At 44.8% G+C, this 15,616-nt stretch overlaps 1 protein-coding gene across 1 annotated transcript in view; it reads right to left on the reverse strand.

The window, feature by feature from the left end:
- Positions 1-960: 960 nt before the first annotated feature.
- Positions 961-15,616, reverse strand: part of DNAJC7 (DnaJ heat shock protein family (Hsp40) member C7) — a 53,019-nt gene continuing 38,363 nt past the window's right edge. The window contains exons 11-14 of the mRNA XM_040435052.1: positions 8,959-9,105; positions 8,534-8,686; positions 7,704-7,766; positions 961-1,421 (exon numbers count right to left, since the gene is read on the reverse strand). Of these exons, the coding sequence (XP_040290986.1) occupies positions 1,384-1,421; positions 7,704-7,766; positions 8,534-8,686; positions 8,959-9,105 (401 nt within the window). The 3' untranslated portion in view covers positions 961-1,383. The remainder of the gene's footprint in view (positions 1,422-7,703; positions 7,767-8,533; positions 8,687-8,958; positions 9,106-15,616) is intronic.

Raw genomic sequence — 15,616 nt, forward strand, 5'->3', positions numbered from 1 at the left:
GCTATAGCTGCTGCCACAAGTGAGAATCTGACTTAATATTCCCCTTATGATAAATTTACCCCTCTATGTCATTTACCGAGGTGACATTCTACCACTTCTTCCTGACTTGGACCGTATCTACGGAAATACTATCCCAAGCGATGGCATTTCAAGGTATAAAGAAACGTGCAGTTATTTTAAGTTTTTTTTTTTTTTTTCTCTCACAGCCCATGTAGGTATAAGGTTTCATTTTTACATTGCACACATGATAATAAAGGAGATCTAAGCCAGATGAGACATTGAAGGAGTCCAGGCCCTATCATGCCCCAATGTCTTCCAGCTGGGTATCAATGCCATTTCATGAGCAGGGCTGATGGGATCTAGGCTTAAGATGATCTGAACCATTCCAAACGTCTTGCGTCACGAGAAGATTTCCAGCTATCCCGGATGAGCAGCTGCAATAGTTATGAGATCCAGTTCTGCTACAATTCCTGCATGTCTGAACCAGAGGCAGACTAATCCAGATAAGCGGTGCTGATACCAAAGTCCATCTGTGGTTCTGAAACCATGCTTAAGGATCCAGATATAGGTATACAGGCGATTCCGGAGAATGACAGAACCTTCCGTTGTTGGAGCTTTGAAGACGGAATGGGGTAGTGAGGAGGAGAGGGGAGAAGAGAGGGAGAAAAAAAAAAAAAAAAAAAAAAAAAAAAAAAAAAAGGTGTCCTCTCCCTCCCAAAAACACCCCCAGGCAGTGCCACAAAGTTAAGCCTCATGCACACGACCGTATGTATTTTGCAGTCCGCAAAAAAAAAAAAAAAACAGATCTGCGAAAAATATGGATGATGTCCGTGTGCATTCCGTATTTTGCGGTAAGGAACAGCTGGCCCCTAAAAGAACAGTACTATCCTTGTCCGTAATGCAGACAATACTAGGACATGTTCGATTTTTTTTGCGGAACAGAAATACGGACATACGGAAACGGAATGCACACTGAGTAACCTCTTTTTTTTGCGGACCCATTGAAATGAATGGTTCCGTATACGGTCTGCAAAAAAAAATTTTTAAAATATGGGACGGACACGGAAAGAAAATACTTTTGTGTGCATGAGCCCTTATACTCGGGTCTCCTCGGGCTCTTACATTTTATTAGATCCCCGTTTAGGATTTCTGTCACACAGGAGCACACGCAAAGAGGTATGTAAACCGAAATGGTGTCAAAATAATATTAATTAAAAAAAATACACTTCTCTAGTAAACAGAGACATAATGAAGCTGCTGATGGCGAGAAGTCCGATTAAATAACGTCCTTATTCCGGGTTAAAACACTTGAACAGAGAAGGGAGATGGGGGGGGAGCAGGTGGGATACAAGGAGTTTGGGAGAGCGGAGGGACATGGGCGTGCTAACCAAACTGGAAGAAGAAGTTTCCAGGGCCGGACGCTGAAAGAGATAAGACACGTAAATAACGAATATCAAACAGGGATAGCATAAAATACTAAATGGGATTTTTTTCTTTCAACCTATTACGTTATTATGAAGTAGTCCACCGGCTGCAGATGCCCAACGTTTTTTTGTTTTCAGATAGTCTTCTCTGTTGCGCCAATATGCCCCTCTTTGTTTTCTGGCGCCATATATACCAATTAGGACCAAAAGTACAGGAAGGAGGAGACCTCAGCCCTCCTCAGTGCGCGTCTCCTTCTCCCGTCCAAATTGCAGTGGATCTGCAAGTACTGTACTCTTGTATAGCCTGTTCTTCTGAGATTTCCCAAATCTCACGAGAAAAGCTAGTCTTCTCCCTGGCTGTGGAGCAAACCACTGAGATTGGGACAGCCTCGCAGCCAAGGAGAAGCCCACTGAGGACTCCTTGTGTTGAGGGTCTTAATTAGCATATGTGGCTCCAGAATACAAAGGGGAGCATAGCGGCGCAATGGAGGGGACTATCTGGGGAGAGAGAAAAAAAAGTTTAGCATCTGCAGCAGGCGGACTACTTCATAAGGTTAAAAAAAATAATAATAATCCCACGATAGGTCCTCTTTAAAGCGGTTGTATCATATATCCTAATTGGACATCCCTCTACATCTGAGCTAAAGCAGAGAGCAATTAAGGCTGCTGTCAAATCAGTGTTTGATCAGTGATTTTCATCAGTCATTGTGAGCCAAAACCAGAACAGGGGGACATCTTTCCATTATGAGTCACAATCACTGATCAAACGCTGACTGTGCCTAACAAGCCTCAGCTCCTTTTATCTGAACGGTCTCCATGTAATGCTTCAGTAGCTTCCCCCAGAAACCAGCACTGCGGCTCCCATATTATACAGGTTATTCCCATCTTGTAAAGTGATGGCATATAAATAGGCTTTATGATTGGTGGCCATACGTCCTGTGGTACCCTAACCAATCTTAAGAATAAAAGTGGCTGCAGCGCTGGTTTAGCATGCCATCCAATTTTTTTATTATTATTGTATTTTACCTATTTGGGGCTTATACTGGGAAAAATGATATTTTTTATTTATTTTAACAGTGTAATATGTGTATTTGCAGAGCAGCAGGTCCTGTGTTTACATTGGATCCAGTCATCTGACAGCTCATGTGAATCCATTATTTGTGATCATCTGAAGCTCATAAGCACTTGTTTAATCCATATGTATTTGAGCTGTCAAGAGTTCAAAGAACAGGGTTAGGCTACTTTCACACTGGCGTTTCTGGGTCCTCCTGTGAGATCCGTTTCAAGGCTCTCACAAGCGGCCCAAAACGGATCAGTACAGCCCCAATGCATTCTGAGTGGATGCGGATCCGTTCAGAATGCATCAGTTTGGCTCCGTTCCGCCTCCATTCTGCTCTGGAGGCGGACACCAAAACGCTGCTTGCAGCGTTTTGGTGTCCGCCTGGCAATGCGGAGCCAAACGGATCCGTCCTGACTTACAATGTAAGTCAATGGGGACGGATCCGTTTACATTGACACAAATATGGTGCAATTGTAAACGGATACGTCCCCCATTGACTTTCAATGTAAAGTCAGGATCTGTTTGACTTATACCTAGACTTCGATTTTTTTTTCTTTTGGACGAAGTTATGCAGACGGATCCGTACTGAACGGATACCAGCGTTTGCATTTAGAGGTGCGGATCCGTCTGTGCAGGTACCAGACGGATCCGCCCCTAACGCAGGTGTGAAAGTAGCCTTACAGAATGAGCAGGAGCTCTGCTGGATGATGAAATAGAAACGGACAGTCTGTAGCTACACACTCAACCTCTGTAGTACAAGAACTGCCGGAAATCTTTAATAAAGAACAAACTGAAAAAATTATTTTTAGCCCAAAATGAGTAGAACGTAATAAAAAAAATTTGCCCCTAAATGTGTCCATAGCCTTTAAAGGGAACCTGTCACCGGGATTTTGTGTATAGAGCTGAGGACATGGGTTGCTAGATCGCCGCTAGCACATCCGCAATACCCAGTCCCCATAGCTCTGTGTGCTTTTATTGTGTAAAAAAACGATTTGATACATATGCAAATTAACCTGAGATGAGTCCTGTACGTGAGAGGAGTCAGGGACAGGACTCATCTCAGGCTAATTTGCATATGTATCAAATCAGTTTTTTTTACACATATGCAAATTAGCCTGAGATGAGTCCTGTCCCTGACTCCTCTCACGTACAGGACTCATCTCAGGCTAATTTGCATATGTATCAAATCAGTTTTTTTTACACATATGCAAATTAGCCTGAGATGAGTCCTGTCCCTGACTCCTCTCACGTACAGGACTCATCTCAGGTTAATTTGCATATGTATCAAATCATTTTTTTTACACAATAAAAGCACACAGAGCTATGGGGACTGGGTATTGCGGATGTGCTAGCGGCGATCTAGAAACCCATGTCCTCAGCTCTATACACAAAATCCCGGTGACAGGTTCCCTTTAACCTTCCCTATGGATGACAGCAGCAGGGAGTCACTACATGCTCTACAGGATGGCTATTTAAAGGACGTGACTATATAGAAGAAATGTAAACCTACGGAAACGATTGGTTTTAGGGGAGTGTTGGTAGCAAGGTAAAGCAGTCTGAGCCAGCTCTGCTTGTCACCAGATGCCCGCTGCTCTGTACGACAGCCCTGTCATTAACGAGGAATACAAGGGCCATAGCACAGGCACAGCACGTGTATTGTCTATATAATGGTGTCAAGAGAAGGGTCTCTCGAGCAGCTGCACATTACATAGAGATGTACAGTGTACACTGAATACCCTTCTCCTTACATAATGTGCACAATACTGGCAATTCACATGAGATGACTGTTCTTAGCCGTTCATTTACATAAGGTCTATTGGAATGAAGTGTAAAACACAGAATGTGGAACAAAAATTGGTAAAATTAGGGCGTTGTATACAATAAGCACAAGCATCCATTCTACATGGTTTGTGCACACTGCACCTACATCTGCAGGTTATGAACAGAGTTAAAGGGAGGGGACGCAGGGATCAAGGCGGCTGCAAGGGGGCGCAGGGATCAAGGCGGCTGCAAGGGGGCGCAGGGATCAAGGCGGCTGCAAGGGGGCGCAGGGATCAAGGCGGCTGCAAGGGGGCGCAGGGATCAAGGCGGCTGCAAGGGGGCGCAGGGATCAAGGCGGCTGCAAGGGGGCGCAGGGATCAAGGCGGCTGCAAGGGGGCGCAGGGATCAAGGCGGCTGCAAGGGGGCGAAGGGATTAAGGCGGCTGCAAGGGGGCGAAGGGATCAAGGCGGCTGCAAGGGGGCGAAGGGATCAAGGCGGCTGCAAGGGGGCGAAGGGATCAAGGCGGCTGCAAGGGGGCGAAGGGATCAAGGCGGCTGCAAGGGGGCGAAGGGATCAAGGCGGCTGCAAGGGGGCGAAGGGATCAAGGCGGCTGCAAGGGGGCGAAGGGATCAAGGCGGCTGCAAGGGGGCGAAGGGATCAAGGCGGCTGCAAGGGGGCGAAGGGATCAAGGCGGCTGCAAGGGGGCGAAGGGATCAAGGCGGCTGCAAGGGGGCGAAGGGATCAGGCGGCTGCAAGGGGGCGAAGGATCAAGGCGGCTGCAAGGGGGCGAAGGGATCAAGGCGGCTGCAAGGGGGCGAAGGGATCAAGGCGGCTGCATGGGGGCGAAGGGATCAAGGCGGCTGCATGGGGGCGAAGGGATCAAGGCGGCTGCAAGGGGGTGAGAGGGGGCACAGGGTTCAAGGTGGCTGCAAGGGGGTGCAGGGATCAAGGCGGCTGCAAGGGGGTGAGAGGGCGCAGGGATCAAGGCGGCTGCAAGGGGGTGAGAGGGCGCAGGGATCAAGGCGGCTGCAAGGGGGTGAGAGGGCGCAGGGATCAAGGCGGCTGCAAGGGGGTGAGAGGGCGCAGGGATCAAGGCAGCTGCAAGGGGGTGAGAGGACGCAGGGATCAAGGCGGCTGCAGGTCGTGAGAAGAGAAGTGGCACTCGGGCAGCCAAGAATTGGGTATGTTTGTCGTGGCTTTCTAATTGATCGTACAGTGTTGTCTGGCTGCTCAATTTTGCCAGAAAAGAGCTGTTTCGCTCACAATCCCTAGTGAGTTATTAGACTTATAGGCCACGTGGTTTTATGGATGAAACAGCAGTATTTCAACAAAATCAAGCAGCTGGATATGTACAATCGATTAGTAAATCGCAACAAACATCTCATTCATAGCTTGGCAAAGGATTGCTTTGGTATCTAGAATCGCGATACTGCACTTGGCATCGGTATCAAAGTCCAAATTCTGGTTTCATGAAAACCCTAGTAGCAAGTTGCTTGTGCAAGCCATGTACCATTTAGGATAACTTGTCTTTTATGGTAAGAATATGTACAGTTAGGTCCATATATATACACACACAGTTAGGTTCATACATATTTGGACAGAGACAACATTTTTCTAATTTTTGCTCTGTACATTACCACAATGGATTTTGAACAAAACAATTCAGATGCAGTTGAAGTTCAGACTTTCAGCCTTAATTCAGTGGGTGAACAAAATGCATAAAAATGTGAGGAACTAAAGCATTTTTTAAACGCAATCCCTTCATTTCAGGGGCCTAAAAGTAATTGGACAAATTAAATTGTAAATAAAATGTTAATTTCTAATACTTGGTTGAAAACCCTTTGTTGGCAATGACTGCCTGAAGTCTTGAACTCATGGACATCACCAGACGCAGTGTTTCCTCCTTTTTAATGCTCTTCCAGGCCTTTACTGCAGCGTTTTTTACTTGCTGTTTGTTTGTGGGCCTATCTGTCTGAAGTTTAGTCTTTATCAAGTGAAATGCTCTATTGGGTTCAGATCAGGTGACTGCTGACTCGGCCATTCAAGAATATTCCACTTCTTTGCGTTAATAAACTCCTGGGTTGCTTTGGCTTTATGTTTTGGGTCATTGTCCATCTGTATTATGAAACGCCAACCAATCAGTTTGGCTGGATTTGAGCACACAGAATGTCTCTGAAAACCCCAGAATTCATCCGGCTGCTTCTGTCCTGTGTCACATCATCAATAAACACTAGGGACCCAGTGCCACTGGCAGCCATGCATGCCCAAGCCATCACACTGCCTCCGCCATGTTTTACAGATGATGTGGTATGTTTTGGATCATGAGCTGTACCATGCCTTCACCATACTTTTTCCTTCCATTATTCTCGTAGAGGTTGATCTTGGTTTCATCTGTCCAAAGAATGTTCTTCCAGAAGTGTGCTGGATTTTTAAGATGTTTTTTAGCAAAGTCCAATCTAGCCTTCTTATTCTTGAGGCTTATGAGTGGCTTGCACCGTGCAGTGAACCCTCTGTATTACTTTCATGCAGTCTTCTCTTTATGGTAGAGTTGGATATTGATACTCCTATATCCTGGAGAATGTTGTTCACTTGGTTGGCTGTTGTGAAGGGGATTATCTTCATGGTAATTATTCTGCGATCATTCACCACTGTCCTCCGTGGGCGTCCAGGTCTTTTTGCATTATTGAGGTCACCAGTGCTTTCTTTCTCAGGACGTACCAAACTATAGATTTTACCACTCCTAATAGTGTAGCAATTTCTCGGATTGGTTTTTTCTGTTTTCCCAGATAAAGGATGGCTTGTTTCACCTGCATGGAGAGCCCCTTTGACTGCATGTTTACTTCTCAGCAAAATCTTCAAAATGCAAGCACCACACCTCAAATCAACTCCAGGCCTTTTATGTGCTTAATTGAAAATGAAATAATGAAGGAATTGCCCACAACTGCCCATGAAACAGCCTTTGAGGCAATTGTCCGATTACTTTTGGTCCCTTTAAAAACAGGGTGCCACATGTTAAGGAGCTGAAACTCAACCTTCATCCAATTTTAATGTCGATACCCTCAAATGAAAGCTAAAAGTCTGGACTTTATGTCCATTATATAACTATAACTTGAATATGTTTTAGTAAACGGGTAAAAAACAAAACAAAATTTGTGTCAGTGTCCAAATATATATATATATATATATATATATATATATATATAAATATATATATTATATATATATATATATATATATATATATATATATATATATAGACATATATATATATATAGACATAACTGTATAAGCAGAGACATAGTACCCCCTGTTCATGTCCTTTTCATATACAGCAGACATGTTTAAACCTCTGGACAGGGGTCACTTATTTCATGAAAGAACTGATGTCATTAAGCCATCGTACATAAATCCCTTTTGTACCATCATTATTTGGCTCTATATATTTTCCGGAAACTCACCTTCAAAGCTGAATCCTCCAGGACTACTGAAGAATGCCTTAAATATATTGTTGGCATCGAAATCTGAAAGGAAAACAAATTTAAAAATTAATTTTAAAATGATCTCTATAGATGTGAATTGATGGGTAGATCTGAGCCCTGCAAATGGCGCTGTACAGAACCACCATGCTAAAGGGCAGACATTTTCGATCAGGGTTTCTCAACTCCGGTCCTCGGGGCCCACCTACCGGTCATGTTTTCAGGATTTCCTTAGTATTGAGCAGGTGATATAATTAGTGTCCATGCATCAGGACTTACCACAGGTATTCATTCTGTGGGATATTTTCAAATCCTGACCGGTAGGTGGGCCCAAGGACCGGAGTTGAGAAACCCTTTTTAGGCTACTTTCACACCTGCGTTCAGAGCGGGTCCGTCTGGTATCTGCACAGACGGATCCGCTCCTATAATGCAAACGCTTAGATCCGTTCAGAACGGATCCGTTTGCATTACCATGAACAAAAAAAAAAAAAAAATTATTTTTTTGTTTTTTTTGTTCATGATAATGCAAACGGATCCGTTTTGACTTTACATTGAAAGTCAATGGGGGACGGATCCGTTTGAAAATTGAGCCATATAGTGTCATCTTCAAACGGATCCGTCCCCATTGACTTACATTGTAAGTCTGGACGGATCCGTTTGCCTCCACACGACCAGGCGGACACCCGAACCTTCAAACGGAGCTCACAAGCGGACACCCGACCGCTAGTGTGAAAGTAGCCTTAGATGGTTCGACCACCATATAATGTTTCTTTAGGTTGGATTATTAAAGCAGGGCAAGAAGCAACACTTACCTCCCATGTTCATTCCATCCTCCTCCAGGTCCTGCCCACTATCATAGCGAGCTTTCTTCTTCGGATCAGACAAGATTGTAAAGGCCTCACCAACTTCTTTAAATTTCTTTTCTTCCTCCTTCTGAATTTCTGTAGTTGCAGCACTGTGTCTGTCTGAAAGAGAAGAGACCAGAGGAACTGTAGATACAGACTGAAGAAGAGCTAACATGGGGCACCGGGTGAGCATGGATATGCTCCAACCACAGACTGGTTTCTAATGGCAAGTCAACTGTACATGTATCCCACAAGAGTCTTTGGTACAACATGGAGTATAAGAGGGCGATATGTGATTAGGTCAGTAGTGGGCGTTCTGCCCAGCCCATTATATATAGGTTGTTCATGGAGGAAGTGCAGTACAAGAATCTACCTTTGAGGTCTCCCATTACCTGGATGATGCATGAGCGCTCGTTTTCTGTATGCTTTCTTGATTTCATCTTCTGACGCGTTCTTGTCTACCCCTAGAATCTTGTAGTAATCTTTCCGCTTGCTCTTCTTTAACTCCAGCTGTGCGTTCTTGAGGAACTGCTTGTGTTCTGGGGAGAAAAGGGTGTTAGGAGAAAAAAAGTCTCATAAAAGCCTCATTGTCTCCCAATACACTATTGTTTGCTCACAAATGTGGAGAACCCAGTGAGGGCTCTTCTTGGTACTGTGGCCACGCCATCTGCCATTCCCTCCTCCGCAACACATAATGACACAAACACTGTGGTATGTATTCGACAAATGTTGGCCCTCTGCCCAGGCCACCAACTTCCCAAAACTATGCGCTTAAATTGGCAATGCCCATGAAAATCTAAGATATACCAACATGTGTAATGTCTTTGATTGCATTTCTTAAATCTTAAAGTGGTATTCCGTTTTTCTATATTGATGACCTAGCCTCAAGATAGATCATTAAAGAGGACCTTTCACTAGAATAAAAAATCTAAACTAAGCATACAGACACGGAGAGAGGCACCCAGGGATCTCCCTGCACTTACTATTATCCCTGGGCGCCGCTCCGGTAGCTTCATATGTTCAGTTCAACCGGGTGGAGCCTGCCGGCATCTCCTTCTCCCAGGCTGTAGCGCTGGCCAATCGCAGCACTCAGCTCATAGCCTGAGACATTTTAAAAAATGTTTTAAATATTTAGTTTCCCTAGGGTGTTTTTTTTCATTTTTCTACATTATACCATTCTGTGTGTTGGAATGGAGTCATCAGATTTTCTATTTCATGAGTTTGCAAGTGTGTTTCAATAAAAGTTTTTTATTTTTGAAGGAAATTATGTATTTTTTTTCCTTTTAGATCTTAAAGCAAATAGAGCACACCTCCCCCATTACAATCATCCTGTGCTATGCCTGTCTCTCTATGGGTTTTAACAGATGAATCCAATGACTACAGTTAGATGAGAGACCCTATAAGTTAAGGAGGTGGCAGGGGGAGACGAATGCTAATTTTATTTATAAGGCATCCTTAAAGCTCATCTGTCAGCAGATTTGTAGCTATGACACTGGCTGACCTGTTACATGTGCACTTGGCAGCTGTGTTGGTCCCATGTTCATATGTGCCCGCATTTCTGAGAAAAATTATGTTTAATATGCAAATGAGCCTCTAGGTGCAATGGGGGTGTTGCCCTTGCAGAGAGCCAAGCCCATTGCTGGAAAATACCTAAAAAAAAAAAATCGCAATATAACATTGGGGAGAGACAGGGCTCTATAATCCATGCCCTGTGAGAGCCGTCATGGTTAATTTTTAACAAACTAAACCTAACTGCCAATATTTTCCAGGGAATAGTAACCTTGCTATACAGAAAGCCGACTGGGGACGCGGTATGAGATCCCCATGACGAATAACCACTCCCAAACACCACGTCACTTCCGTACTATAGCGGAGCATAGCTAGGCCGCCCGATGGAAGAAGCGGAACTCTTTTGCGCATGTCTCCGCTTTGAAGTAGGCAGGTGAATATACGGGGGGGAGTGACACCAGTGCGCTTGGCCCACACCAGCTGATTGGTTAATTCCATGCAGGGGTGGAGCGAGGCACATAAAAAGACGCACAGCATTACAACGCCGCCACTGCCGCATGATCGATACAGGCGAGAGCCACTGCCTTCAGCGCCTGAACATCCTCTTTTTTCCCTGAAGAGCCATACCTGGCGAAACGCGTCGGATGACAAAGGAAATCAATCGTAGAGAGGTAAGAGCATAGGGACCAGTAGTACAGGGCCGAGGTTCCTGAGGCTGGGGGTCGTCTTTTTAAAGATGAGTGCCCCGACTACAGCCACTTAGGCTATCACACTGACTAGACTAGGTCAAGTAGGGTAAGTGCATAGGGACTTCTAGTAAAATCAACTAGGCTCTTTCCCTATATGCAACAGGCCTATTACACAGGAACATTACTCTAACCCAGTACTAGTCAATCAGACCCTCTCCTCTCTCTCTAACTAATTAGCGCAGTAGTTTCACTAAACTCAGTCGTCTCATCATTATTTTAAATAAGAATAAAAGTTAAATCTTAAAATAAGAATAATAAGATAGTAAGGGGGGGGGGGCGCGTGGCTTGCTAGGTATGTGAGCGGTCGCACGCTGCGAGAGCTCCCGCATCTGCCCGGCCATTAATCCTGAATCTACCCTGATTTCAGCGGAGATATTAAGCCTGAACAGTCGGGGATAAGCGCAGATTAGTGCGGTAACCGAAACTGAGGCTTTGGTCAGCGGGAGAAGCAGGCATGTCGAGGAAAAGAGACGGCAGAGGGACTGATAAGGAGTCCCAAGATGGCGCTGGGCTGAGCACGCCGAAGCGGCGAGATCGTACTGCAGAGTTGCAGAAAGAAACGGCGGTGAAGCTGAGTCAATTCGTGAGATCCTCGCAGGCAGTCAACAACAGACTGCGCCAGGGGAGTCAGGATGAAGTGCCACCGGATCAAGGGGACGACTCAGACCATGAAGAGCGGGTTCCCGCCACTACCACGCGGCAGAGCGCCAACAGGTATGCGGCTTTACAAGTGAATGGAGAGGAGCTGGAGCGCGAGACTGGCGGAATCTGGGGAACCCACGCTAAAGGATGTGCTACATGCCATCTCTAAATGCGGCAAGTCCCTGAGTGAACTATTGGTCCAGGTAGGCGCCATTAAAGAGGACATTTCTATTATAAGACATGACTTCAGAAAATTGGCTGAGCGCACCACAGCTCTAGAGGATAGAGTGGGAGAGGTGGAGGATGAGGTACAGCCTCTAAAGAGGGACACTGCTGAACACTCCAGATTGTTAAATGTTATATTGGCTAAGCAAGACAATATGGAGAACCGTCTGCGCTGGAATAATGTACGCATTGTTGGAGTACCTGAGAAGGTGGAAGGGAGAAATCCCACCAAATACTTTGAGGCATGGCTGAAGGAGAAGGTGGGGGCAAGACACACTAAGCCCCCTGTTCGCAGTCGAATGCGCCCATCGGGTGCCGACTAGGCCTTTGCCCCCAGGAGCACCTCCGAGAACGGTCCTGGTCAAGCTATTACATTACAGAGACTGGGATATCCTCCTGCGCAAGGCCAGGGAGCTACAAGACCTTTCCATTGATGGTCACAGAATCTCACTGTTCCCGGACTACTCTATGGAAGTTCAAAAAAGGAGGGCCCGCTTTTTAGAAGTTAAAAAGAGACTGAGAAATCTTGGGGTCCCATACTCTATGCTATATCCAGCTAGATTGCGTGTAGTGGTTCTGAATACTACCAGTTTCTTTGAAGATCCTAGGGAAGCGGCAAAATGGTTGGATAGAAATGAACGTCAGATCAAGATGGAGCTCCAACCCCCTAATTAATGGGACTCAGTTTTCACTCTGCAAGTGATTATTTGAATGCCTTTTCTATGTTCTATGTTCTGTCTTCCCTCTCTTTCTAAATATTATCTATAGATCTTCCTTGTTAGGTGGGCTACGGAGAGAAGAGGGAGAAGGGAAATTGATATGCCAAGCTGTAAAGACCGTATATTGCAGTGAATTTATATGCTGATGCGTTACCATGGATATAGATATGACTGCTTTACCTTGTTTTATACCCGATTGTTGATCAGGATATCACGGGTAAAGTACTACATTTCTTACTTGTGGTAGTTATGTTATGTCTTCCCGGGTAAGGTGCGGGAAGCTAGAGAGTGATTGGTTATAATAAGAGTGTGAGTAACAGTTTTCAAGTGTTCACATTGATAAAATACTACTAGTAGTCAGTTCTGGCTACGCTCCTCCGGCTAATACGGGTTATTGGCTGGTGTTCTGCTGGTCTCACCGACTGGTGCAGTGTATTTCCACAGGCCTTATACTTGGGCGTGGGGTGGAACCAATCGGTTAGCTCAGGGAACCGTAGTTCTTTATAGTGTTTTGCCAGCTAATGGCAAGTTTACAACCTTGGGGAGGGTTGGGGTATGTTATGAGACAGGGTAATTCTGGTTATGAATGGCAGTAAGGCTGGATGAGTGTGGTATGGATGGGGGTGTGCCTGCCTCCGGGGCAGAGAGAAAAAGATACTGTGGTACAGAGTGTGTCTAAACCGGTATACAGGAGATTGTCTTCTAATACTAATGGCTAAATGCATTAATTTCCTTAGCTGGAATGTTCGGGGAATCAAGGAAAAGAATAAAAGGAAGGCGATTCTGGAAAGCGTCCGTCCGTTATATCCTCTCATATGCTGCCTACAGGAGACACACTTGCTGCCGGAGCAGGTACATTTGCTTAAACTGATATACAAGAAATAATAAGCAGGTGGCTCACTCTGATTTGTCACGTAGGTGCGCAGGTTCAAAAAACACCCCTAGGTTCTGGTAGATATAGTAAAATAGAATAGAACCGGCACTCAAACAGTTTGGAATACACGTAGGATTCAGATAAAATTATTTATTAAACAATCAAAGTCGTGTCCTGTGTGCACCAGGATAAAATCCTAAAATTCACATAAAACGTATATATAGCATATATATAAGCCAGAGATAGGTATCTCTAATGTATCAAGTTCTGACCGCTAACCGCAGCAGACTGCATCCGTGTCCCCTCCGTCAGGTAGGGCTATTGGATCGCAGTCGTCTGCGTAGCAAACAGAAACCGATATTTGCTGTGCTGAAAATAAATCCAATAATAATTATCTGGTACAAATGTATTCAACACTTTGAGATGTTATATAGGCAAGAGATGGATATCTCTAATGTGTCAAATTCTGACTGCTGACCGCAGCAGGCTGCATCCGTGTCCCTCCTATCAGGTAGGGCTATTGGATCACAGTCATCTGCAGGGCAAACAGAAGCCGACAGATACTGTGTTGCAGATAAATCCAATAATACTTATCTGATACAAATATATCAACACTTCATATATTAAGGCACACAGTCCTAAATGTATCAATTGAGATCTTGTGACGTCTTCTAAAATACAAAATATTGAGTGGTCTAAGATGAAATGTTATTTGAGACCAGGAACAGATTGTCCATTATCTGTGGCGGTATCGGAGTCTCAGTACGTTAAATACACAGAGTTAGTTATCCAGCACGTTTGGAATCTCAGTGCTGATACCGCTTTTCTTGTAGCGGTTCGGTATATTTCCACTTATCTTTAATGTTACTCACTGCGTCCTCTATGGGCTCACTCAGGTCTGCGGAAGGACTTCTGCCGTGGCGTCCCACGCTTCAGCCTTTCTCCGCTGCGCTTGTTCCGGGTCTGGTCTTTGCTGGAATCCCGTCTCAACTCTCGTGAGAGACCTGAATTGGCTGCTGCGCCAATTCAGGTCTCTCACGAGAGTTGAGACGGGATTCCAGCAAAGACCAGACCCGGAACAAGCGCAGCGGAGAAAGGCTGAAGCGTGGGACGCCACGGCAGAAGTCCTTCCGCAGACCTGAGTGAGCCCATAGAGGACGCAGTGAGTAACATTAAAGATAAGTGGAAATATACCGAACCGCTACAAGAAAAGCGGTATCAGCACTGAGATTCCAAACGTGCTGGATAACTAACTCTGTGTATTTAACGTACTGAGACTCCGATACCGCCACAGATAATGGACAATCTGTTCCTGGTCTCAAATAACATTTCATCTTAGACCACTCAATATTTTGTATTTAGAAGACGTCACAAGATCTCAATTGATACATTTAGGACTGTGTGCCTTAATATATGAAGTGTTGATATATTTGTATCAGATAAGTATTATTGGATTTATCTGCAACACAGTATCTGTCGGCTTCTGTTTGCCCTGCAGATGACTGTGATCCAATAGCCCTACCTGATAGGAGGGACACGGATGCAGCCTGCTGCGGTCAGCAGTCAGAATTTGACACATTAGAGATATCCATCTCTTGCCTATATAACATCTCAAAGTGTTGAATACATTTGTACCAGATAATTATTATTGGATTTATTTTCAGCACAGCAAATATCGGTTTCTGTTTGCTACGCAGACGACTGCGATCCAATAGCCCTACCTGACGGAGGGGACACGGATGCAGTCTGCTGCGGTTAGCGGTCAGAACTTGATACATTAGAGATACCTATCTCTGGCTTATATATATGCTATATATACGTTTTATGTGAATTTTAGGATTTTATCCTGGTGCACACAGGACACGACTTTGATTGTTTAATAAATAATTTTATCTGAATCCTACGTGTATTCCAAACTGTTTGAGTGCCGGTTCTATTCTATTTTATTTGCTTAAACTGGCCTGGGTGGGGATGGGGTTTCACTCCACGTATTCTACGTATGCTAGAGGAGTCCGTATCTTGGTACATAGAAGCATTCCGTTTTGTTGTATTTCTAGCAAGTGGATGCTGAAGGGTGTTATGTGTGCTTATATGGTACACTATACAACCGGCCATGTGTGATATGTGGAGTGTATATCCCGCCCCCATACTCTCCATTAGTGATAAGGAAGGTTTTAGCTTTCATGACGGATTTCCCAGGGGTGCCAACCCTCATACTGGGGGATTTTAATAATGTAGTAAGCCCTGACATTGATAGGATGGGGACAGCGGAAAGGGATTCCTCGGGAGAATATACAACATTTGGGAGACTCATACAGGAAGTGTCCCTAGT

The sequence above is a fragment of the Bufo bufo genome, chromosome 6, assembly GCF_905171765.1.
Source record: "Bufo bufo chromosome 6, aBufBuf1.1, whole genome shotgun sequence".
Taxonomy (NCBI): Eukaryota; Metazoa; Chordata; class Amphibia; order Anura; family Bufonidae; genus Bufo; species Bufo bufo.